Source organism: Danio rerio, chromosome 4 (genome assembly GCF_049306965.1).
Source record: "Danio rerio strain Tuebingen ecotype United States chromosome 4, GRCz12tu, whole genome shotgun sequence".
NCBI classification, from domain to species: domain Eukaryota; kingdom Metazoa; phylum Chordata; class Actinopteri; order Cypriniformes; family Danionidae; genus Danio; species Danio rerio.
In genome coordinates this window covers 20,790,638-20,817,566 of record NC_133179.1, presented here as the reverse complement: position 1 = coordinate 20,817,566, position 26,929 = coordinate 20,790,638, and the positions used below count along the sequence as shown (strand labels likewise).

General features: G+C 33.8%; 3 protein-coding genes and 1 long non-coding RNA gene across 19 annotated transcripts in view; 1 reads left to right on the top strand and 3 right to left on the bottom strand.

Annotated features, from left to right (window-relative positions):
- Window positions 1-419: 419 nt before the first annotated feature.
- gsap (gamma-secretase activating protein) lies at window positions 420-24,746 on the top strand. 4 transcript variants are annotated; one of them, XM_021475259.2, is made up of 32 exons: window positions 420-656; window positions 774-865; window positions 1,023-1,084; window positions 2,570-2,626; window positions 2,780-2,849; window positions 3,012-3,056; window positions 5,044-5,132; window positions 5,228-5,297; window positions 5,725-5,774; window positions 5,860-5,964; window positions 6,072-6,128; window positions 6,216-6,262; window positions 7,023-7,102; window positions 7,489-7,566; window positions 7,658-7,744; window positions 7,885-7,977; window positions 8,739-8,959; window positions 9,068-9,137; window positions 9,555-9,634; window positions 9,759-9,839; window positions 10,540-10,674; window positions 11,251-11,309; window positions 11,625-11,656; window positions 12,365-12,426; window positions 13,463-13,558; window positions 14,452-14,522; window positions 14,602-14,696; window positions 16,182-16,301; window positions 16,555-16,616; window positions 23,510-23,614; window positions 24,026-24,122; window positions 24,224-24,746. In XM_021475259.2, the coding sequence occupies exons 1-32, from the start codon at window positions 607-609 to the stop codon at window positions 24,322-24,324; spliced, it is 2,619 nt and encodes an 872-aa protein (XP_021330934.1). In that variant the 5' UTR covers window positions 420-606; the 3' UTR covers window positions 24,325-24,746. The 4 variants fall into 4 exon arrangements, with proteins under 4 accessions (XP_021330934.1, XP_073803259.1, XP_073803261.1 ...); XM_073947158.1 differs by having other exon boundaries at window positions 7,023-7,106; XM_073947160.1 differs by having other exon boundaries at window positions 7,023-7,219.
- Window positions 9,993-12,652, bottom strand: LOC141381622 (uncharacterized). Its single transcript, XR_012402079.1, has 2 exons — window positions 12,569-12,652; window positions 9,993-12,493 (listed from the first exon to the last, which is right to left on the bottom strand). It is a non-coding gene; the product is annotated as an uncharacterized lncRNA (long non-coding RNA).
- LOC101883422 (uncharacterized) lies at window positions 16,788-23,123 on the bottom strand. Its single transcript, XM_005164904.6, has 3 exons — window positions 20,999-23,123; window positions 20,550-20,675; window positions 16,788-19,940 (listed from the first exon to the last, which is right to left on the bottom strand). Exons 1-3 carry the CDS (start codon window positions 21,165-21,167, stop codon window positions 19,207-19,209), a joined length of 1,029 nt encoding a protein of 342 aa, XP_005164961.1. The 5' UTR covers window positions 21,168-23,123; the 3' UTR covers window positions 16,788-19,206.
- Window positions 23,354-26,929, bottom strand: part of ccdc146 (coiled-coil domain containing 146) — a 98,942-nt gene continuing 95,366 nt past the window's right edge. For 12 of the 13 annotated variants that reach the window (XM_073946675.1, XM_073946681.1, XM_073946673.1 and 9 more), the window contains one exon: window positions 23,354-25,601. In XM_073946675.1, the coding sequence (XP_073802776.1) occupies window positions 25,401-25,601 (201 nt within the window). In that variant the 3' untranslated portion in view covers window positions 23,354-25,400. The remainder of the gene's footprint in view (window positions 25,602-26,929) is intronic. The other variant, NM_001083053.1, reaches the window with a different exon arrangement.

Sequence of the window (26,929 nt, the reverse complement as noted above, 5' to 3'; positions counted from 1 at the left end):
AAAGTAGGCTACTATAACGAGTTAAAACAATAATGTAACCTAAAAGAACCTTTAATAGATGTATGTCTTAACAAAAATATTTTAAATGATACTTTTACCTAGATTTCCCTCCCTTTTTCACAGAATAAAATAATTCAAGACACAAAAGGGGAAACCATGATTCTGTATTTTAGGCTGCATGGTGATCTCTTGTTTGCATATGATGATCAGAAGGGTGTAAATGATTTTAATTATTGTTTTTTTAGAGTTTACTTCATCCCAGCTTCAAAGCAACGCTATAAATAGATACACAAATACACGTTCTTGTGTGCGGACATGATTATAACACCTTGTTCTGTAACCCCATGACTGTGATCTCTGAATGGCTCAGCAGTGTTTGGGATCCGCCTACGTGTTCTTATGACAAATCTGTAAACACCGCAAGTGATGTCGGGATTGGTGAATTCAGTGACTTTCGGTTTGTTGCGGGTAGAATATTATTGATCGTGATGCTTTTTAGTTTACCGGGTCTATCACTCTTGTCATTACAAGCTCCTAAAGTTCGCTTCAGTACGTCCGAATCGTTTTAAAACGCCGGTTTCAGCAAAGGGAGTTATTCACTAATAGATGTCTGATGGTGTTCAGCGTACTGACGGTGTTCGGCTCGTCGATAAACTGTAGGAATACATTTAATATGTTACGCTATAGAAGTCAGTGTGTTCAGTCATAAAGTTTGCGTGGAGTTCTCTGTCCTGAACGCGTGAAATCAGGCCACTTCTGCTAAATCTCTGCAGGACAAGACACATGTTGAGATTAAACCCCACCTTCGACATTCAAAGAGATGTTGTGTCAAGCATTTTGGCCAAGGAGGAAAGGGCGAATATAGGTAAGCAGACTTATAGTGTAATTTAGGCTATATTAATCATCGTTTTAACTGTCATATGAACTACTAATAATAATTATATAATTTCACTATCGTTTTGATTGTACTGTAGTCTATATATGAGCATGCACGAGTTATGCACTGTGTTTAATGTGTGCAGGTGTTCTTGAGCCTCGAATTCTGAGTGTGGAGAGAGATGGAGGAGTCGTGTACTCATGGAGAGTAAGTTTGACTTTAGTTTGTGTGTCTCTTTAATTTGACAGGTCATGTGCTCGACGTGCCGTTCATAGCAGCGCAAATGACTATCGCAGGAACAATCCGCCGACAGTACAGCAAACGAGCTCTGCGTGCCATACATACAATACACACTTGTACATGGCTTACATTCAGTCCAGAAATTAATGTGTGGACCCTGGTGAAAAAGGGTACAACTCTCATGCTCAAGTAAATGGATTTTACTGTATATATGAGATAAATTGAATTGCATTTTTACAATAATAATCATTCATTTTAACAACAAATAATAATTTCTTACTAAAAAACAAAGAGGGCAGTAATATGAGTTAATAGTATATAGCTTAATTAATATGAAAAGTCTGACTTGAAAATAGGATTTATTAAGGATTATATTCACACATACTATATGTGTAACTATTCCAATTAAAGCCAGACAATACTGAATACATGCCAACAGTATGCAAATGCATTTTGGTTTATGATCCATATAGAAATCTGACATACAGTTGAAGTCAAAATTATAAGCTCTCCTGTGATTTTTTTTTTCTCCTTTTCTAAAATGTGTCCCAAATTATGTTTAAACCGAGCAAGGAATTAAAAACTGTTTTTCCGATAACAATTTTTCTTATTTGTTTTATTTTGGCAAGAATTAAAGCAGTTTTTTAAACCCATTTTAGGATCAATATTATAAATATATATTTTTCATTGTCTAGAGAACAATCCACCATTTAATAATTTACCTACCCTAATTTGTCTAATTAACCCACTAAACCTATAGTTAAGCCTACTTTAAGCTGAACACTAGTATCTTAAAAATATTGAGTAAAATATTATGTACTGTGATCATTGTTAAGATCAAATAAATTAGTAATTAGATATAAGTTATCAAAACTATTATGGTAAAAAAAAAAATTCAGGAGCGCTAATAATTCCTACTTCAACTGTATTTATTTTATTTTACATATGTCATGTATATTATTATTACTATTATTATTATTATTAAAGATAGTTTAAAATCTGAACACAACAGCATAACATGAAAATATAAAATACACATCAACTAAGTAAGGTTCAACTAAAAATACTGTGTTAGATCCAGATAAAAAAATTGTAATTGCATGAATATGGTCATATACCACATTTCTGTATGGAATAGCTTTACCAAAAATCATAGTAGATCATCATTATGTTTATTTAGAGGTGTTCTTAATTCAGACATAATTCAAACTCTGGGATCCGATGGAATTGCAAACTTGAAGAAGATTTGAAAATGTTGGAAATTTCACTTTTTACTTCTTTTTTTCCCTTAAGAGATTATTGGCATGTCCAGTATGCCGTTCTACACAACAAGCTTGCTTGTGTTTCTATTAATTAGGTCACTTAGCATCAATCCAGGTGTCATGATGGATGCAAACTGAATTGTGTTCATTTCTTTTTTGTAAACTAACTGATTTCCCAATCCTTGTTTAGGGGGCAACAGGAACTACAAGAATTGGGAAATATGATCCTCACAGTACAGAGAATAAGGTACAGATATACTATTACAGCTATAAATGATTATAAACTAAAAATAGATCTATGGTGTCAAATGAATACTTGAAATGGTGCATTAAATTGTGTGAAGTGAACTGAACTAAAGAAGATACTGTTAACAAACCATGTGCCCTCTTGTGTTCACAGCTCCTCTACACATTTGACAAGCAAGTGTGTGTCAGCAGCTGCTCTTTAAATAAAGAAGAAACACTACTGGGTAAGACTTAAAGCCACTATAAATCAGTTTTGGGTAGGAACACAGATCATTATATTATATTAGATATTAGAGTTTCTTTTTTTATTATGTTAATATTTTGGGTTTAATATAATATTTTGGATTTGTGATGGTGATTACTAATGTTAAGTTTTTCTGTCCTAGCGGTCAGTCTGTCTCAATGCACACAAGAAGGCCGCTTTAAACCAGGTAAATAAAATCCTGATGTATTTCAGTCACAAAATACAATACCTGTGTTTTATTTATTTTTATTATTTTTTTAATAATTTTTTCCCCAAAAAGAAAATTGAATTTGAAGAATTTTACTTTCTCCCGGGGCCATTTTTTATATCGAAGTTGACATTTAGCTGCACCATATTAGTGTTTCGTAACATCTAGTTTTTTTATGAGGTGGGTCATTAGACTAACACTCAACCCGCAACCTGGAGAACCAGGACATACACACACACTACGGACAATTTAGCTTACCAATTTATAGCGAATGTCTTTGGAATGTGGGGGAAATCGTACACATGGGGAAAACATGCAAACTCCACATAGAAATGCCAACTGGCCCAGCCCGGGCTCGAACCAGCAACGTTTTTGCTGTGAGGCGACGGTGTTAACCACTCAGCCACTGGTGGAATTTTAGGTCATACAAATAAGTATAATAAAAATTTCATAAAGTATTTCTTTTGGGAATGAAAAAACAGGATTCAAAGTTATGCATACTAAATATATTTTAGCAACTGACATAGGTTATGCAGATGTATGCTATACATTTAAAGTAAGCCTATAAATAATTCTGTGATTATGTTTATTCAAATAAAAAAAAATCATTTTGTTTTATATTAAATCTATTTAATTAGTTTTGTTTTTGGCTGTTAATGTTTCAATGTATTCAATAAAGAAAAACACTTTATTTTATCACTTTTCATTGAGTCCCTCAATTGTTTTTTATCCATTATTAATTTTGAAACATTTAAAAAAAACCTTTCTTATTTCTAAAGTGTCAAGCTGTGCATTTGACCTTTATTTTATTAAGTAACATGAAGCAATATATAATTATCATTATTAATAACAATTATTCCTATGAGACATTAAAAAACCTCACCATCTTTTAAAATTTATGTTAATTAATGTTAATTCAAATGTTTTAATAAATACGTTTGACTTTACTCCACCATATCTACTGTCATCATTTCAGATATTAGTCTAACAATATTGTATTTGCTTCTGTGGCATGAATGTTGCAAGTTCCTGTTTTAGAAGTATTTTTATAATAAACTGTTTGAGGAAGAAGAGGCAGTTTTATACCAGTGTTTCATTTCCCTTATCGGTTTCTTTGGTAACATTGATAATAATCATTAAATAAATGTGGCATCAGGATGCCTTCTTTGTGTCTTAACGACACCTTATTTATTTTTTTAAAGTGTATGTTTATTATTATTATTATTATTATTATTATTATTATTATTATTATTTTAACCTTTATTTTACCAGAAAAGACACAATAATCTCTTTTACAAGAGCGTCCTGGCCAAGACTAGGCAGTATATATGTCACATGGGTCTAACAGATAACAAACATAAAAAAGCAATTAACAGTTCACAAGAATCACACATTGACAAACAAACTATTCAAAGCATCTACAAGCATGTGTTTCAATTTCTTAATCATTTAAACTAACAGCATTTAGTGAAATCAATCCTTTAAACTGCATATTGTTTGTAGATTATTCCATGCAAAAAGTGCTGCGTATTTAAAAGCCTTTTTTCACCATCTCAGTTCGCACTTTAGGGACAGACAGTAAATAAATATTCTTTGAGCGAAGGCCATAGCTGAGGACAGGCTTATTACAAATGTAAGTATAGAGATATGATGGTAGTAAACCCAATATAGATTTGTAAAAAAATATATGCCAATGCTTGAGTCTACAAATGGACAAAGCAGACAAACCTACCCTAGTATTCAACACACAATGATGAGTAAGGGATTTAAATGTATATATGAATGTATTTATAACAGTGGCATATTCACAAATGTATACACATTTTCTCACATTCATTAAACAGAATCTAAGGGATTTAGAAAGATGAAATTACAGAAATCAAGGTGCAGTTAAACGTGCATAGGAATCCCGCTATTGCGGTTATCCTTTAACTCCTGATATGACTCTGTTTGCTTTCTACTTTAGTGTCAAAATGTTTAACGCTTCTCATCGAGATTCACCCAATCAACAACACAAAGGTCCTAAAGGCAGTCGATTGCAAGGTCAAAGTGCAGGTACTGAACAGCTGGTCATGTGAATCTTTGATTATTTTTTTTCTTGAAGGTCTACTGTAAATCTAATTGAAATTAACCCATGACATCCTTCCTAGTTTCTCTATCCCAAGACATGCCGGAGCACTGTACTAGAGAGCCATTTGCTGTTGGCATCAGAGGATGGCTGTATGTATTGTGGAAAAGTTGAAGATTTCATTAATATGCTTTATGAATTGCAGTCTATCGTGTTTTATAGAAGTCACTCACACAAATCCAGAATTGAACATAAGTTGCAGACTGTTCTGTATACCTGAGTAAAACATTAAATAATATAGGGTGGGACTTTATGTCTTTTTTCTTTTGGAATTGTTTGGATGGTGGGATAAGTGTGGTTTCCTAATGTTCTGCACTTGCTTTAGTAAAAACATCATCAACAAAACATTTTGCTACAGGAAGGATTGGAAGTGGCACATAATAAAAAAATTGCATTAATAAATAAATAAAAATAAGCACTGTACTATTTTATTTAGAAATAGAAGCTGTTCGTTTTAACTTCATGCTGACTTTGTATATTTATTGTAAGTGTATGTGAATGATAATTTTTATTCTGCAGATGTTGATCAGTACCACATAGCTCTGACCAGACAGGAAGGGTACAGAGTGGTAAGAGAAATTCTTTTTCATGGTCTAAATCTATGAATACTCATATGCATTTTGGAGAGTCATGTATTTGTGTTTTCTGAAACAGGTGATGCAGAATTCAGAGCGTCTGAGCAGAGAGAGAGTGGCAGAGGAGTTCATATGGGTCCAGTGGGACTCAGACACTCAAAGAATATTCTACCTTACTGCACGGGTCAGAATCACTTTTCTTTTTACTTGCGCTAAAAATGTATATTTTTTTTTAAGAAGAAAATGTTCATCTTCCAGTGTATGTCAGTGTTGTTTTTTTCCACACTGTAGGAGAAACACACATTGAAGTGTGTACAGTTTTACGCCGATCGCAATTTCGAAACTGTGGTAAACTTTTTGTGCACATGACAGTTAAATACTTTTAAATAATATTTAAAACTTGTTAATTGAAATACAAACACTTATGTTTGACAGTTTGAGCTTCCATTGGAGATGCCCAACATTGTCACTTCTCCTGTGAGGTGAGGGAGTGTTTTCTAGTAAAATACATGCAAAACAACTTAATTATGGGAGTGTGATATTGGCACAAACAGTATACCTTCATATTTTGGGTGATTTATTTATTTTTTTTTCAATAACAGTGTGTGGTTTAAGCTTGTCATGGATAAATTATTATCATACTAAAACTTCTAGAAGTTTATTGCAAATCCCCTGTTTTATGAGTGATTCATTGAAACATTAATTCAGTTGATTCATTCAAAACAGCTAATTCTGTCTTTATTTATTGATCACTGAATCGTATACTTTGTTCAAAAACAACAACGACATGCCACAGTGTTGCTCTGAGACACAATTGTTTTTCTCCTATTTCTGTTTTGGAAAAAAGAACTAACCACACAATACAGTGTGTAAGGTTAGCTTCTCATTCGTTCAGCTGTCGTATCAATTCATGTGACAATTTCCTATCTCACTGATGTGCTCATGTCATATCAAAACTGTTCTATTGCTCATGATATTAACTACACCCGCTAAAAAACTAATTCAGAAATATATATTTTTTTCTCATTTAACTTTTTATATTAGCTATATAAAGCTTTTTATAAGCATTAAGTCCATTAAGCATTAGGTTAAATTTGACAATACATTGTTAAAACAATAATTGCAATATTATAGGAGACTAAAAATATCATACACCCCTTCTCTAAATATATGCAAACAGTCATATGACTGTAAAAAAAAGCCAATGTTTTGCGAATAAAGAAGTGTCTGTGGCGTGTACAGGTTTGTTAACTTTGGGTATGATCACTATCAAGACTTGGAGGACGAGGGTCTCAGGTTAGAAGTGTTCACCAGCCCAACAGGCAAGTGATTTAGCATTTTTCAACATTAAATCATACTCAGATATATCTATATATTAGTAAAATACACCATATTTACCTTTGTTTTTTCCACTTTTCTAACTTGTCATGGATTAGAGAGTAAGTTTATATTTTCTCAGCCTTTTGCTTATTTTAACCTAATCATAAATATGCTTAAATCAGTTAACAGTTGGTATTTAATCACAAAATAATTACCTGAAATCACCAACACCAAATTACCAAAATGCTTTCCGTGTATTGTTTATCGCTTGATTTCTGCTGATCTGCTTTTGCACTGTTTTGGCTTTCTTTTTTTGTCTGGAGACTGATTTGTTTGATTTAAACTGATGTAAGCTGCTGTTCTGAATGTTTATGAATGTCTTAAATAGGAACCATGTGTGTGTGCTACAGCCATCCAGTGCGCTGGCATAAGGACGCCACATATACTATTGCATTTGTGCACCAAGGTACAAAACATTATGCCCTGATTCACATATTGATACAGATATTATATGAAGGATTAAACTGACTCTCTCTCTCTTTCTCTTTCTCTGATAGGCTGCAGTAAGACATTCACTGTATCTCTAGAGCAAGGCTCTGCACCAGCAAATTTCCCAACTGTCCGTCCTATCTTCATTCATCTGGGTCAGTATAGCCATAATCTCTTACTCAACCCAGACAAATCCATTTAACCCAGTTTAAATTTCTCACATATATTAAGAAAATGGAAAGTCATTCAAATTGAAATTCAGCTGAAAGGTAATTTTCTCATTTATTTGTTTCAGATTATTATATAGTGGTGTACATGCCTGATCAGTTCCTGCACTTAATCAACTGCAGACAACAGGACCTTCTCTGCTACAGTCTTTTCCTGTCAGGTAAGGCCTAAGATTTTATTTTATTATTGTCTTTAGATATGTGTGTGTTTTTTTGCCTCTCTGTACTTCTTGAGTTTAATATCTTTATGTTATATCGTGTTGTTTTGTTTTGTCATTTGCTCCAGATATTTGGAAAAGTTTTTTTTCTCTTGACTTTTTTTATGTTAGCTTTTTGTTTTATTTTCATGTTTTCCAGAGATTTGTGATTTTTCCCTTTTCTGTTTAGTTTGTTTAGTTTAATTTAATATTTAGTCTGTTTTATTTGTTTATTTACTGATTTAGTTTGTTTTGTGTATTTGTTTTTTTTTATTTTTTCTAGAAATTTGTTTTATTTTGTGTATTGTTTTTATACACAAAACTTTATTATTATTTTTTTATATTTCTCACAAGTTTAATGTTTTTGTTAACTGATTTGTTCTGTTTTTTGTCATTATCTCCAGAAAATTTGAATTTATTGTCTTCCTCCACTTCTTTGCCTACATTTTTTTCTTTAGATTTATTTAAACAACAGCAGTATTATTAAAGTTTTTCAATATTTGTACTCTTCACCAATATTTTAAAAACAGCTGTGCTTTAGTTTCAGTTAAATTAGATAATAATTTACTTTTTGAATTTTATTTTTTGTTAAACCACTAGTTCTACATTTAACATTTGTTTGGAGTTTATATTTAACATATTTAATGTTTTTAATTAATTTTCACAATCATGATCAGTTCAACATTTTGTGTGTTTTTCTTGTGCATTACCTTGCTACTTCACAGGGGCGGATGGTCATATTGAAGCACTGTGTTCGGGCAGAGCGGTTGTGAGTGTGTCTGGCAACCGGCTGCTTGATGTCCAAGCTGGCAGGATATACAACATGGATCTCAACCCAGACTTCCTGCTTGAGCTTCTGAGTTCAGGCAGACCTGAAGCCCAGCAGCTGGCGGCTCTGCACTGCATGCTGGTTTACCTGCAGCCAAATCCTGTGCTAGAGCTCAAGGTGAGAAAAAGACTCGAGCAAAAAAGAGAGAAAAAGCAAGAGAGAGAGGGGTTAGTTCTGTGATAAGCAAATGTGCTGAAATGTATTTTCATTTCTCCATCTTTTTAGATTATAAACTGGATCAGTGAGAACGTCATGAGCTTTGATGCTTTTGATCAGATTCAGGAATTTATTCTAGGTGAGTGTTTGTGTATTCCATGCTAATGTAGTGTAATATTAAATCTAAATTCTCACAACCAACTATTTTTTATTTTCTCTGTTTTCTGTTTGATCCATAATACAATAATTTTATTAGACACTTCTTGCAGTGTTGTACTTCACTGACATTGTGTATATAGTTTTTCACTTTTAGACTTGTATACTTACAAGTTTCTGTATGCATATATGTAAATATTGGTATATGTGTGTCTGTTTGTGTGTACATACAGTATATACAATTTGTAAAATTTCTTATTTTGTTTCATATTGTTATCAACCATGCTATACACGTTGAACCAAGTCAGTGTTGAGGAATTCTGTTATTACCAATGTTGATAACCATATTTACTAAAAAAAAATAAAAATGTCTAAATACTCACGTTATCTCTCATTTCAGCCTCCTTGTACAGAATAAGCTACCAGCAGTGTGTGAGCTTAGATAAGCTGTTGCCATACTCCTGTGTATTTGAGAAGAAGGTACTGCACTTCTTTAGCTCTTTGATCAAATATTTTCCTCTAATGAAACAGATTCTATATATTTTAAATGTTTTTGTTGACATTCACTTGTTGAAAGAAGGTCTTATGCACCATTTTTTTCTAGGAGCTTCCTGTGGCTCTGACGGCAATCTCTGGTGTGAAATGCACCCCTGAACTGCTCTGTCAACCAATAATCAAAGGGAAGGTGAGACATACAATATGCATTCATATATATCATGAAATATTTTCTGCATGACCGGCTGGGTATTTTAAACAGATATGACAGATTCATTTAATCATTAAATTTACATTTTCAGATTATAAAAACTCTTTGAGTGTGAAGTTATCTGAAAAAAAAAAAAATCAACAAAAAGGTTTAATTTTTAGGCTAAATGACTCACCCATGGGTCATTTAAGAGGATATTTTTTGTTCAGTTATTTAGCTTCTACTGTGATTTATTTAATTTGTGGGTGAAATATACTTTTAATATTTGTTGTCTAAGATTATTTTCTGTTGTCACATTATATGCAAAGTAGCCTGACAGAAAAATAATATACAAAACACTAGGTGGCAATAGAGTGTCTGATCAATAGTAGTGCAGTCAGATCAATATCTAATGAATTCAATCTGTTTGGGAGAAGTGTTAGCAGAAAACACATCGACAGGAAATGTTTGAGCTGTGAAATAGATTTAAGTCAGCTGAAACCAAGTTTTTAAAAAAAACATGGCTATTAAAATTGTGAAACCATTCTGAAACATTTGCCAGGGCTTTAGTCCAGATCAATCACTTTACTTGTACTTCAGGAACACTCACTTTTGTGCTTCACTGCAAATCTCCTTTTGTGATAATGTTGTAATTGTATTCTATTTCTGTGGTGGTAATTTTGGCTCTGGTGGATCAAAGGCTAAAAGCCTGCAAGGTTACTGGGAAGAGCTTCAGCATGTTTTGGACAGGATGAGGTATTTCGAGGCGGTACCATGTCCACGCTTCAGGACCAGTCTGATTAAAGAGGACTGGACTAAACTTCAGGCTGCTATGGTGAGCACTAGGAATTTGAGTTAAAGATCAATAATGTTTGTTTAGTTTGGTACAAATGTTTCATTCTGCTCTGTGGAGTTTCTGAAATATAATTGGAACTGATCAGAACCACACACACATGCACACACACACATTCTCCCTAGTGAAGCATGCATTTCTCAGTAAATGGGGAGACATTCTTTACTGATTTACTTTTAAATCAAATCCAGATGCGATTTTTAACACAAGTAATCTGCATTCATCTTTACTGTATGATGAAATGTAATCATCAGTGACGCTCAAAAATTGAAATATTACCCACAAGCGAAACACCATCATTTATAGAAAATGTGAACACAGCACAAGATTATGGCCGTATTGGGAAAGATGTTGTATTATTGAATTATAACATACTTGCAATATTGTTCGAGATGTGTACAATCCAAACCAATTCCAGACTACAGTAATTACAATTTTTTTGTTTTCTCTTTAAAATTAATCTCCATCAAGAATACACACATACATTATCATATATATCATCTAGCACTGTGCTGTAATTATGTATTAAAATGTCTTGATATGTTGATATTCCTGCAGAACTCGGAGAAGAAGAAATCCCCCCGCAGTCATCACTACATTGAAGAGAACACCAAAAAGTGGGTGGATTTTGGCAAATGCTGTGTGTGTGTCTGTGTGTGCAGGGGAGCATGCTACACTTTCAAAACAGCATTAGTTATTTCTCACAGTAAACTAACCATTTATGAAGAGCTAAAAGATCTTTAAAACAACAGCATATTTGCTTTTTTAACAGTAGATCTAATTACTGTTGAATGTAAAATGTGCTACAAAAAGTTTTTTTTAATAATAAAGTGTCTGGTTGTGATTGATATTTGATGAAGCTTTGGAGTAAAGCAACTGTAACATCTTGATGTAATTAAAATGTCTCCTTTCTGTTTGTTTCTCATGTGCAGAGTTTTATCCATGGTGGACACTTGGCGTTTGGGTGAGCTAAACTTACTTTAAATGGTCAGTCGTGTCAGCGAAAGGACACTTGTGAGAATATTTTATCCCTGATCAAATCCTGGAAGTATTTCAGGCTTTTTTGGAAAGTCCCAGCGACTGGAGCTTCAGGGTCACATTCTCTGTTGTGAATGTAATCTGTCTCTAGGTTTATGTGTAGTTAATCAAGCACCTCATTAGATACGAGGGAAATGGGAGTAGGAATTCGGTAGTGTTATATAAGAATGATTACAGTACCTCCTCCTTACTCAGAAAACACACACAGTCACACACACAGATCTGTTATCGCACGTGAGTCAAAAGAGCTGGACGTTTCACTAAGCTTGCTTATTTTCTGCTCCTAACATGATTTATTACAAATTATTATGGTATGATTATTAAGGATTTTTTATCCAAAAAATTAAAATCTGTGAAATTTTACTTCATGCCCTCCTGTTGTTTCAAACCTGGCATTCTTTCTTTTGTAGAACGTAAAAGAAGATATTTTGCAGAATGTTTGTGCTGCTCTTTTCCAAGCATGCATTTATTAAAATGAAATTGAAAATGTGAATGTTTACTAGTTTGAAGCTATGGATAATATATTAAAATATGACAGTTAATCCGGTTTGCATTTATATTGGATGAGTAAATAATGACAGAGTTTTGTAAAATAGACCTTAAACTGTCAGTTTCTTACTTTCTGTTTTTCCAGACAGGCGTGTTGTTCCACTCTTTCAGGAGGAAGATCAACAGCAGAGGGTGCTGGTGGGCCTGGTGAGTGACTGGACTTTCAGTTGTCCAGCAGTGGTCAGCCGTAACTCTCCGTACAAAATAAGCAGACCTATTATAGATCAAAGCAGTTGAAATAAGAGTCAATGGGGGACAAGCACAAGCAATATTAAACCAGTATACAAACCCTGACTGCGAGGATAAAAGCTCTAATCGGAAACAGAAGGCCCACAGAGATGCTCCTTTAAATTGTTTTTGTGACAACAGCAGTCCTGAAGATTGATTATTGTTATACAGACCACCCACTCCAAATCTAAAACAGATTAAATGTGAAGTGGTTCATTCCTGAAATCATCCTTTTGGTTATATCTTTTGAGGACTTTGTATAACTTTGTGTACATTTTAAAATGAAATTATTTTAAATTGTAGTACAGCACTGTGGAACACGAGATTGTGATTCTGTATATTTTAGTCTTTTTAACAGACAACCAAGACCATTGATCAAGGGACAGTTCACTCAAAAATGAAAATGTCTTCATCATTTATTTCTTCCTCATGTGGTTTTAAACATTTATAAGTTTCCTTCTTTAAATAAAAATGAAAAATGGTGGCTTGGGGACCCATCAACTTCCATAGTAGGAAAAAATATACATTATGGAAATCAGTGGATCTCAGCAACCAGCGTTGTTCTACTGAAGAAAGAAACTCAAATAGAAAACAAGTAAATGGTGAGTTTTTAATGACATAAAAAAAATTATTTCTGTGTGAACTATCCCTTTAGCTGTGTTAGATCTATGTCTCTAGGGTCACTATTTTTTATTATACATGGGGAATTATTTTTTTTTATATCAAGACGTTTAGTGTAAGAATGATTTATATTTTAATTAGTACGGGTTAGAATACGTCAGTTGCTTTTTTCTTTAAGTTTATTAGTAATTTGAAAAATAAAAATAGGCATAAAATGTATTTTTGTTTAGTAAAAAAATATTTATTTTTACATTAATGACCAGCGTTGCATATTTTTAAGGCATCTTCATGTGTCAATCAGTACACTGTAGGTTTAAATATTTGTCTTTTTCAGATGGTTGACAAGCTCAGAGAACACTTGAACAGACATTTATCACGACTGGGGAAGAAGAAGATTGATTTGCTGGTGGTGAATTATGCTGCAAAGCTGGTATGTGTTTGTTCTCTTACATAATTTCACAAGAGATCTCTTGCAGCACATAACAATTGCCAGATGCGGGACGACACAAAACCCATCCTACACCTAAAGCCAACCACCTTTTACCCACTAATATAAAGGCCTGTTCACATCAAGAGTAAAACTGATCCCTTAAATGATGATTCAGTTTCGTAAAGGAATAGCAAATGCAATATAAGAAGAATGGCACAGAGAAACAATGTTAGAGGAATCAATTTAAAAGTGATGATGAATGATAAAAGTATCCAATCAAAATGCAACCTGCTTTGTATAGAAAATGGTGGAGTTTTTAAAATGGTGACAGGCCGTTTTGCATTCTGCCTCGTTGTGGCTGATAAACCCTTGTCCTTTTGCCAAAGTTAACTTTCTGCTTCTGCAAAAATTAGAACAAACCCACAAAATGTTCTGCTTGTCTATTACGTATAGTGGAGGAAGAAAAGTTCAAGATATGCACCATATATCTGTTTCCACCCAACTAACACTGTATCAACTCCCGTTCAGGAGTCAAGAGGGGAAGCAGATGGACATTTAGTGGTTCCTGTTTTTAGACCAGGATAAGCATGAGGATGTGAAAAACCATGCGTGATCTGCCTTGGATGAGTGCGTGTGTTAATGAGTTGCTCAAGTGAAACTGAAGTCAGCAGGGGTGGTGTCCGTGAGTTTGTGCTCTCCATGAAAACAGGAAGGGAAAGTGACTCAGATTATCCAGTACACTCTCTGACAGCTGTCACTTGAGGACACCATGGGTTTCTTTCCGCTAAACATCCTCAGAGATTCTCACCAGTTTCATAGGAGATGGGTGTTGTTCTGAATCTGCTGTTTGTGTAATATCATTTGAGTAATATATGACTGTACTCTCTGTTAAGCTTGAACTCATCTGGCACGTGTTGGAATTGGTGTGGCAGAAGCTGAAGTTGGGCCCTTGGGTGCTTTGCATGTATGTGCACCTTGTTTTACTTCTTTTTAAGAAAGTGAAGACTTGAATATAAAGCCTTCAATTATTGTCTCTGTTATAGTAAGCAGCAGGGTAACTCGGAGGAATGGGCCATGTTTCATGTGATGTTTCGCATACTGGAAGCCACTAAAGGGCTCTGTCTTCCTCTTCCTCCAGGTAAGAGAAAGTCTGACAACGTTTAGAAAAGCCTTGTGAGCTGCCATTTGGTCTTTCAGCTAAAGAAAAAAACTCTAAACCTCACAAGTGACTTATTTGGAATGCTCTACGTAGGAAGGAACTCAACAAAACATCCCTCCCCACATGAAGAAATTAGCTATTGATTCCAGTAGTTTGATGTTAAAAAGCAATACACCAGCAGTTCACTTTTTTAACCCCATTATCCACAATTTTTGAAGGCCGCAAGACTTGGTGGGTTTAAATTGATTGATTGATTGATTGATTGATTAATTGATTAATTAATCCTTAAAGTGATCGTTCTCCAAAAATGAAAATTGACAGTTAATTTACTCATGACCCTCAGGTCATTGAAAGTTCAGGTCACTTATTAGCTAAATCAGTGGTCCTTTTGTTTAGTATAATGCAAGTTAATGGTCGCCTGGTTTTATGATTCAAAATAAATATACAAACAAGGTCATTTACCTGCATAATTAGAATAACCAAGTACTAGAGATTTAGCAAAAAATATCTATAATGTTGTCTCGAAGAATAGAGATGGGAGAAATCAAGCTTTTCAAAACAATTGAACCAATTGCTTCACAAAAAGATTAACTTTTTTAAAGCATTTAAAACAGCAAATGCAAGGTTCACCTGTTGGTCAAAACTAAGTAAACGCAAACAAAATTTTAAATTGAAAGTATAACTTTAAATGCACTTATCGTATCATTTCATATCAGAACGCATTAAGTATATGCATAATTTGCATTCTTTTATACAATTCCTTGGCCTATATATTGTGTTTTATTGTAGGCTTTGCTTAACAGGCAAAAATATTCGTAACTATTATTAAATATGATTAATTTTGCATTCATGTAAGTTTACAAATGTCTTAATGTACAAACTCATAACACTGATCTGAGATCAGGTAAAAACTATCAAACCTATTCATTGATTCATTTGATGGTCTGTGAAATTGGGGGGGGGGGGATATAAAGTCAGAATTGCAGACTTATGAGGAATTATGGTGCTGTGCTTTCTCTGCCAAATTCATGATTCTGCATTTGATTTTTGGCATAAATTAGTCTCTTGTGCAACAAAATGTAACTTACTAGGTTTTACAGAGTTTATTTTCTTAATATATAAATGTATATATACATTTTGTAGTTCCTTAATAATGCCAAAAATATTTTTTTTAGTTCACCCATTGATTACCAAAGACATTGTAACTGTCTGATGATTCATCAAGCATCTCTGCAAAATCCAAATAAATCCCATATAGTTTAGATCTTGGGTGTGTCTGATTCCATGACCCATTGAGACCATTTCAGAAATCTAAAGCATGCCAGATCTGTTTGGGTGGATCTGCTCTTTGACACAAATGCTTCTGCAAGGACTCAGCCCTATCTGGGAGATGATTAACAGTAGAAACACTACTCTGCTAACTGGTCATATTAAGTGTATTATAATGTATGCATTTGTGCCTAGGTTATTCAACACTGTTAAGTGTTCTTGGAGTCCGTTGTCTCCCACAGCACACTTTTCTCCAGTATGTGGATCATGGCCTTCTTCAACTTACAGAACCATTTGTTTCACGCCTCATGACAGGTACGGATTTAAAAACGCATAGTGTAATATACTGTTCCTAAAGCTGTCTATTTAACATATAGAATAGATAGCAACATTAGTTTAACATTACCTGCTAGCTTGGAACTCCTTGGACACCAAAAGATAAAACTTACCCATAACCTGGAGAAATCTGTTACATTTTAATCAAACTGTGCATTTAGATAAAACTGCAAAATATGAAAAAATGCATTTGATGTTCTCTTACTCTTTCTGTTTATCTACCTCATGCCAGATTTAGATAACAGTGATGCCAATGAGCAGCTGAAGTTCAGTATCCTGAAAAGACTTCCTGAGGTAACTTTCCTACTTTGGTCTTCTCTTGAGATCTTTGTCTTATGAAGCCCGGCCTCGCTTTTTCCTCACTTCTCAGTAAGAGCTGGAGCTGTTTCAGAGATGTCAGTAATTTTCCTGTGTAGAAGTAAAATAATGTAAGCGTGTTTCTGAGTCATGACATGACATGTGCTTAGGCTTTAGTCTTTATTTTCTAGTCTTAAAGCAGCCAAGTGAGAAAGTGTAGCAGGTGCAATAGAAAAACAAAACAAGCCTGTTTCCCTTGTGGTGATCAGTTGTGGTTTGTTTCTGCAGTTTTCTGTTCCAATTCCCCACCTCTTCCAGTGGTTTTTGGAAAGAAAAAGGGGGGGAAATAGTCAGTTCTTAGTGTTATTATTGGGAGTGAATCATCAGTGCATCTTATTCCAAAGACTCTTCTTTCAAAGAATCTGTTGCAGGAACATTCATCAAACTTGATCTAGGACTAAAAAGGTTAACAACAAGCTAAATAGTAATAAGCTGTATTCCAATTCAGAAGAAGCATTCTTCAAAGCTATCGATGACAAAAAAGCAGTACATTTTTGTGTACATTCGTATATTTATTTTTAATGCATTACTGACAAAATATACACAAAAAATACTGTCTTTAAGATCTAATCTTGGAATCTACAAGGACCTTATCTTGTGATATATTTCTTGTAACCTTCAAAGCCACATTTACTGTACCTTGTAGAAATGGCTTTATGATTTTGAAAGTTCCAGTCTCTAAATTGGAACAGAGCTACAGTAATGGCAGAAAATAAATGCATGTGATAAATGTGGCAGCAATGTCAAATAATACGTCTAAAGATAAAAATCTTTAGAAGTTTATGCAAGCAGTGCAAACTTTAAATCCAGTCTTTTCCCATTATCCCAATATTTTGACCCCAAAAAACCTTTAAAGGGACAGTTTATCCAAAAATTGAGATTCTGCCATCATTTACTTGTTTATTTCTTCTGTTGATTACAAAATTTGGTTAAAAAAAAAAATAAATAAATAAAAACATTGGCTTCCACAGTATTCTTTTTCCTACTATGGATGTCATTGGCTACCATTTCCCAAGGTTTTTCAAAATATCCTTTTTTGTGTTTACAGTTCCTGTGAAGTGCTCTAAAATATGCATTTTTTATTTAATGTTTGATGTAATCTCAACATGAAAATACAGTGGCACATTGTGTAGCTTCTCCCCTTTTTAAAAAACTACCAACAGTTTTACAGACAGTTTTGTTTTATCACCCCTCTGCCAGTGAGGTTGGTTGAGATCAAGCGCATCAAATGGAAAAGCGACTCAAAGGGGACAGAGCATGTCAGATACTAGAGAGCACTTGATTTGGTTATAATTTGATAAGAAACTGTGGTATAGGTTGACGTGATTAAAACTGTTGACCCATTTAGGCGGAAGTGACCAACTACACGCTTTACATGTTTCTATCAGTTTTATATCTTCTAAACGTAAATTTTGTCACTGTTATGGTTCACACAAGCTTATAGATATTTTAAAAACTAACAATACAATTGTGTTTTCCAGTCTACTGAACAAACCACTGTTGTCCAATGGCTTGCCTAATTATCCCCCTTAAAAGTGCAGTAGATGATTGTCTTCAGGAACATGTTTTGTTGTGCTGGTGTGGATTTTGTTATTAAGAATGAGTTATATGAACAGAAGTGTTGTTCAGCCACTGAAATCTTTCAGCGATAAATTGTTGTGACAATTTTCAGCTTAATAAGGGACCTTATATAGCATTGATAATGTACATTTTTATTTACTTTAACAACAAAACATCAGTAAATAGAGCTATTCCGCCAAGCCTGCTTTACTGGACTGAAGTTGGTTTTATATTCACATTGGTTCATTTTTGAACAATGACTACCTGTGACGCGCTCCCTACATTGTTTACCATGCTACTTTAAACTTTTGGTCTGAAATAGCATGTAAGTAAAGCTTATAATAAGTGTAATTCCTGCACGCCACCGGCCAATCACTAAGCATACAATATTCGCTTTAGTGCAAAGCTCGTGAAAGAGTGAGACTGATGAGTGAGACTAATGAGAGAGTAATAAGTATAATACTAAATATAATGCCAGATGTAATGGGACTAAGCCGAAAAGAATTTTCGAATTATTCTTGCTAGATATAATACGGTTTTCATTCTGAATTGTAGTATTATAAACTACTATAACGTTTTCTAACTGGCTAATGACATGATCTAGTGGGTCGCGTTCGTGATTTCAGGAGGCGTGGGTTTGGACGACAGGGAAGGGACAGTGTTTCAAAGATATTATTCCTTACCGTTTAGCATTTAGGCAGATCACCTACTGCATCTTTAACCTAGTTAAACATTTAAAGGAATAGTTCAACCAAAAAATAATTCTGTCATCATTTACTCAGCCTTTAGCTGTGCTAAACCTGTTTGACTTTCTTTCTTTGGGTTGAACAGAAAAAATATATTTGGAAGAATGTTAAAAACCTGCAAGCACACTTTTGAACCCATTCAACACTTTTGAAGCAAACAGTTAAGCAGATAGACACAACACACTGTTTTTCTTTTTTGTTCAGCACAATTTTATTGAATTTTAAACTTTCCTTGCCCCCCATAATAAAATATGACGGTTTTTCCCCCGCATTGCAGCTTGGGCCTTGGAGGCAGGTCTGGTGTTGGGCCACATATGCTGCTTCTTCTGTATTCTGTGCTTTGTCATGTTCTCCTCTGTCAAACTGCAACTTGTCCTTGTCCACCTCATCATCCTAATCTTCTCCACCCACTTCTTCCTTACAATGTCAGTTGTTGTCTCTTTCTCCTCCATGTTCTTTTCCGCCTCCTCACTTTCCTTTTCTTTCGTCTCCTCTTCCACCCTGCAGTTCCTCCTTCTCCTCATCCTCTTCTTCTTCACCTCCTCCTCCTCCTTTTTATCAGTGTCATTTATTTTCTCTTTCTCACTTTCATTTACTTTCATCATCTCCTCCTCCACCCTCCTCCTATTCTTCACGTTCTCTTTTTCCATGTCCTCGTCCTTTTCAATGTATTTTATTTCCTCCTCATTTTTCTTCTCTCCTTCCATCTTGTCCTCCTCCACCACACTTTTCATCTTCTCCTCCTCCTCCTCCTTCATTATCCTCCTCCAAAACTTCTCTTCTGACAGCTGGCTGCTTATCTTTTTCTTTTTCTCCTCCTTTGTCTTCTCTTCCTTTGTGTTAGAAATCTCTTTCTCCGTCATCACCTCGCCCTCCTTTTTTACCACCTCCTCCTTCTGCATTATCTCCTTCCCTTCTTCCTTTTTCACCACCACCTTCTCATAGATCTCATGATCTGTTAAAAGACAAAACGATTACAGTTTGCACATAGTACACAGTCATTTTTAAGGATACGTTAAACTCCAGATAAGAGGGAGTAAAAATACAGTCTATTCATAACATTATAGTTAGTGTTGGGTATCGTTTGGGGTTATTTTGATCCCGGTGCTAAATCGATACTTTTAAAATGGTACCGGTGTCTGAACCAATATGTATGAGCCACAAAATTATGGTGGATGACTTTAGAAAAATATTTTATTTGACCAAAAATACATTTTAATCATTTTTATTGAAAAATATAATTAAAGTTTAAAGTTTACTCATCGATTCATGTTTTATATATTTGAATCGAATTGCATTAATTTATTTTTTTTATGATCACTTGTTTGTTAGTATGAATTTAAGATTTGCATTATGCAATTAACATAACATTAGCTTTCTACTAACCTGTGGAGAGGCTGTCATGAAAATCAGGGAACTCCTTTTTTCTAGGGTTGGGGCTTGTGACTACGTTTACGTTCACTGAGTACGTTTACAAAATGTATGTGCTGATTCGGCACCGGGTTTTGGTACCCAACCCTAATTATAGTCTAAAAAACATGTGGATGGCAAAACCATCATTTACCTTCAGAGGATGAAAATCTGAATGGCTCATTGCTGGGAGAAAAGCAAAACCACTTTAAAGCGGCTCTGATAAAAGAAGCAAACTTGCTCTTCTTTTTCCTCTGTTTCACTTTCTCCTTCTCGTCGCCTGTTAAAACAGAAATGAATGCACATCTTTACACACTTTTCACCTTTTCCACACACACATATATATATGAAGATATACAAACAATTTTGTAAATACATATACCACAAGATAAATACAGTAAATACAGTACTTTTGCTTTAATTGATTCTCAGTAAGTTACTGGTGAACTGCTGCAAGTTACTATGGATTTTACAGGAATTTTTTAAGAGCTCTTCATGAAAACAGCTGTCTGTTATACTGTACAAACATTATTTTTTAATGGTAAGTATATTAGTCAGGAAAACACTGGATATTAATATCAGAATGTAAATATGACGACTCACTATTACTGCCGTTAAGAGGCTGTTTTTTGAGCTGCTGCATTTCTTTCTGTCTCTTGGAGATCTTGCTGGCTTTGGAAAAAGAGATCTCAACCTCCACTCCAACTCCGTCCTTCTCCATTTTGGCAGCTGATGTTGCAGGGTCAACACCCAGTGTAAAATGCTCAACCATGATAGAAATCGGTTGAAGGTTTCAGGCTTTCACCTGTAAACACTTGAAAACTAGGGGTTTGCAAGCAGCAATAGGATAAAGATTTCGGTCTTGCACCGTGAATCACTCCAAGGGGATGTTCTATCGCTGAGACTTGAAAAACTAGAGGACTTAGATATTTAGTCACTGCGAAAGAAACACCTGCTCTACACCACTACAACAAACCCACAAGAGATTCTCCTATGATGCAAGGCTTTAAGTACACTTTTGGAATGCGTTCTATTCTCGAAACATGTTCTACACTTCACTATGGTAACGAGACCTAACACTAAGAAATGTTTTCTTTTAAAGACAAATGACTGAGGATATGTGCAAATGACATAAAATAAAGGTAATAAAAGGCTAAATAAATGAATTAAAAGCCATCTTGATAACACTTTATAATAACTACACACTATGAATCATCTATTTAACTTTAGCAGATAGCTAACTCATTATCTGTTAAGCATTTTATATTAATAGACATTAGTAAGCCGTTTTATAAGTACGGATACACATGCTGTATTCTTAATTTACAACCACATTTATAATGTGCTTAATAATTGTATTTTCTTATTTTATTACTTATTAATTGTTCATTACTAAATTCAGTATTGGATTATTTACAAACCATTTGTATTTAGGAGTAGTTAGTGGCTTTTAGAATAATTCAGAATGAGTTTGTAAACAATGAATAAACTATTTAAATCAACATTTATGTATTTTATTATTCAGGCATACAGTAATGGTTACTATGCATGTTAATAAATGCTTTATTAACTCAACTTCATGCAGTTTTGTGACCTAATCTAAAGTGAGGACTAATTATGTTTTGTAAATCCCTTATAAATGATAATTAAAGGCTCAGTATCAAATGAACAATGAGGCTGTATTTACACTGCAGATATTGATGGTCAATTCTTATTATATGACCGTATCCAATTTTTTTTGTTTGTTTGTTTTTTTGCTATAGCTTAAGACAGAAAAGTTTCCATTTTGCTATCTTCTTTTAATCTAGGCCTTTTTAAACCAGTAGGCATCTTAATGTAATGTGGTGGATGTTGATCTCTCTCTTTTTTGAGCTTTTTTAGTCCTTGTGTATAAGATTTAAGGTTTGCGACTCTACTGAAGTCTGTTCTGAAATGAAAGCGTCAGAAAGTGAATGACATCATTCGCTATGGTTTTTAATGATGAACAACTGGCATTGACAGGTGAAAATACGATCTACCTGCATACACTGCAGACACAAGGGCACAGATCTGATTCATATCGGATATATTTCCATTTATGAACAAGACCTTAATCTGATTTGAGTACAGCAGAATCCATGTGATTTTTTCCTGCTTACACATACATGGGCTATATCCGTAAAAATATATCTGTGCCACATGGGTGGAAAAAAAATCTGAATTGAGTCACTTGAACAGTGTAAATGCAGCCTAAAAGTTTGCAATGTTATCTAAAAAAAAATCACTGTAAACTTTAAAACTTTAAAATAAAATTACAAATAAATACAATAAATTGGACAACAAGAATACATTAATTTAACAATATATTATGATACAAATGTTAAAGTTATTTAGCAAAGTTTAAACTTTACAATAATATTATTTTAAATAAGATTGCAAAGATTTATTTTTCATTTGATACAGTTTCGTTTGTATATTTTCAAATGAATAGAAAATAATAAAGTAATTTTTTTTCCATTTTTTTTCTGTTTAGAATATATCTGAGCCTTTAATTATCATTTATAAGGGATTTATAGAGCAGAAATGGTACTTACTTTAGATTAGGTCACAAAACTGCTTTTGTGACCTAAGTAACTCTTTAATTACTTTCCTTACAGCAGCATTTGTTTAAAAGTTCTCCATTTATTTACTGCAGAGGATACTTACCTGACCTATGCATTTTATTATTAAATTATTATTATTGTATTAATAAATTTGTTAAATCATAATATTTTTTTGATTGGGCAAGTAAAAATCTTTTCCAGCTGGGATATTCGAAAAAATCTAAAGTCTAAAATTTTATTCATAATGGTCTTAAAAAGGTCTTAAAAAGTCTTAAATTTAACTTGGTGAAACCTGCAGAGACCCTGTGATACTAAAATCTAAAAAACTTATTTTTAATTTCATGGGACCTTTAAACAGAAAAAAGAAACTCATAAGTTCCAGTATGAACAGAATTTATATGAACAGTATAACAGAATTTACCATGTTGGTTAATCCCTTTAATTTGAATCATGAATATCGCATTATTATTGTAAAATGGGTTGTTATTATTGCCAATACATTCACAAAGTTATTTTTTCCTTTTTTAAATAGCATATAGATAAGAAAGTGAGCCAACGGTGGGATCATCCCATAACCTCTGCAAGCATCTCCAGAGAATACATCGGGTCATTGCTGGACAAACACTCAGAGAGCAAGGTGAATATGGCAGGGGGTGTACACGTAACTATTTTACGTATTGTCAGAAAAGTGGATAATTTGTACAGATTAATATGAAAACATGAACTTACCCCTCATTGGGGAGGAGCAGATCGCATGAAAATGTACAGATGAGGTCATACAAATTCATATGAATTAGCCATTAAAAGAAAAATTTATGAAGTGCCATAAGATTGAGTTGCTTTTTTTTAAAGAGAAACTTTAAATTATCTGCCAAACAACTGTAATTAATAATGGGATGAAACTAGATGACTAGACAGTGAGACGTGCATCTTCTTTCTAGAGAAAATCAAGTGTTTTGATTCTTAGGAATTTGAATTATGGTCTTGGCTCTTAAACCAGAGGAAATGCTCAAATGTTTACCAGCCAAACACGTGATCTTTTTTTTAGGACTCTGCACTTTTGGACTACAGCAAGTCAAGTTTCTATCCTGATTTTCTACCTCTGAACTACCTCGCCAAGGTTCTCTCCAATAGGGAGGAACAAGGTATGTGGTATGAGAGATGAAGTCATTCATAAACTATGTTCTGTGATATTAAATGTTGTCCATTAAAGTAAGGTAATGATATTGTTGGTGTTTTATTTCAGCTCAGAACCCTTTCGAAGAGCAGGAGAATGTAGATGTCAGATTTGTGGAAGAAACAGCCCTAAAGCAGACACTGATCAAACTGGGCTTTGAGGTCAAGTAAAAACAGCCCAGTACAAACTAAAAAAGTAGTTTAAAGGGAAACTTTGAGGAAAAATTATAGAGGAAACGCACTCACCTAAGAACAAAGCTTAGGTTCGTTTAGGTGACTTTAATAATGTACAGAAATGTATGGGTGTCATACTAAAAACTGAAGCCCAAAATCATGCTGTTGACCAAAAATAATACCTTTGCTATCTGTCTAGTCTTTAAAAATCACATTTTAGTACCCATATGGACACGTACTGACTCTAGTCATGCCAATACGTATGGGGAAAATTACGCACTTTTCTGTACACCCAGATGCGATGGAAGAGCACCAACAAAAAGGGATTTTTTTTTCTCTCCAGATGTTGTAAGGGGTCAGTTGGGTACATTTGTAAATATTTCTTGAATACAAAATAAAAGATCATATATTCTTTTGTATGCTTCTTGTTGATAGCAATTTCCTGAACAGTTATTTTAGTTTACTCCTTCTGTATGTTTGCAATTATGCTGTTAAGCCTGTAAGGCATGATATTCATTTTGCAGCTGTGTTTATAAGGTTATTGGTTACTTTTCTGTAAAGCCCTTTGAGCTGTATGAAAACGAAACTACTAATGAAATCCATTATTAAGCTTTAGCTACTCATATGTCAAGGGTTGGTGAAATGCCAAAGTATAAAACTCTCAAAATAACTGACAAAGATTATAAAGAATATGCAAGTATTAGATGAAGCAATCTCCTTGACCCCTATTAGAGACAATACTACTCTAAATGCAATTCTAAAATGCTGTAAATGATTTCTGCTTAAATGATTTCAGCTGTGCATGGCTCCACAGGGCATAGCATCATGTCTAACTCCTCTCCCAACCTTCAGCTCTGGCAGATCTCTAAAGAATCTCTCTGAATTCCCATCATGCCACCACCAGGAGCTTCACTTGGCTGCTAAGTACAGAAATAAGACCCATATGACAGTCAAGTTTTACAATAACATCACTAGATCTGAGGGAAATAGACCAGATTCTTTAAAACTGGGAGCACATCAGGACATTTGTTTCTATATCTGTATGCATCACCAGTTTTCAGGTGAGACTAACTCTAGATCTCAATAGGCTTGATTTTTGGTTTGCGAATGTGGCGAATGTTGGCACCGGGTTCAGTGGGTTTAAAGGGGGCCAGGGCTCCATAGTGTTTGGGCACTGGCAAAGGATCGTCAATGGGGATGTAAGCATTGGGTCGAAGTTCAGCCGTGGTGTAAACACCATTTGGAAGCTGGTTCCACTCGTCTTCCTCTGCCAGCTAACAAACAATCACAGAAATAGTATAGTAGAGTGTCAGTATAATGTAACATGATGTTAATAATAATCGTGGCATAAATTTCTTAAGTCTTTAGTTTAGGTAACAATTCTCACTATTAACTAGTGGCTTATTATATAGTGCTTAGTACATGTATAAGTACATATTCTGCATGATCTTATTCTATATTTCTAAACCTACCCAATACCTAAACCCAAATACTACCTTAATAAGTAATAATTAGGATTTTATTGAGGCTAAAGTCATAGTTAATGATTTGTTAATAACGATAACGGTATCAAAAAATAAACTGATCTTATATATTTACCTAAATATTTTAATACAATTATCTATAATCTGAAAGTTTAATTCTTTGGACAGATTTGTTTTGACCATATTCCCCTTGTAATAGTGGGATGAACCAGTTACAACAGAGAAGTTGAAATTTTTCGACTTTAAAAAAAAAAAAAAAATTTAAATATATATTTTATTTTGGTGATTTATTTATTGTGTGCTTATTGCACACTTTCGTTATTTCCCCTTCCTTATTTCTCAGCTCTTTTTTAAAATCATTACATTGTTATTATTACTAAAGATGTATATCAATATTTGAAATAATTTTTAATCTTTGTATAAATGGTTTCTCAATATATAAAAAACAGTTTAAATAAATATTTAATTATGTGTGTGGATATAAATGATAAAGTAAAAAAGTTAACTAGATAAAGTTAAAAGTGAACGTTTTCCTCATTTACTCACTAAATGGTTCTAAACTTTTATGAATTTCTTTCTTCTGTTGAACACAAAACAGATATTCTAAAAAAATGTGAGAAAAGTAAGCAAAAAATATTTGAGTCACTTTTTTGAAAATGTAATTCGAGTTACTTTTTAGTTTAATTAATTAGCGTGTGTTTTTTTAAAGGTAAATATAGGTGTAGGGTATACAGTGCATCGTTAATTGCAGAGCTCCTTCTGAAAGAGTTCTGAAAGAGATCATGCCTCGGCCAGGTAATAAAAAGTAACACAAAAGTAACTCAAAAGTAACGTAACGCATTATATACCATAAAATGTAACTGTAACACTACTAGTTACTTTTTGGGGGAGTAACTTAGTTTTGTAATGCATTACTTTCAAAAGTAATTTTTCCCTACACTGATTACCTGTATCTTCCTTTGTGTTCAACAGAAGAAAAACTCAGAAGATGAGTAAATTATGGCAGTAAGGATTAAACAGAGGAACATTGTGTTCCTGAAAAAGTGTTTACAAACACCATATTATATTAGATCAATACAATATATGTTCATTATGTTCAGTAGAGGTAATGATAAATA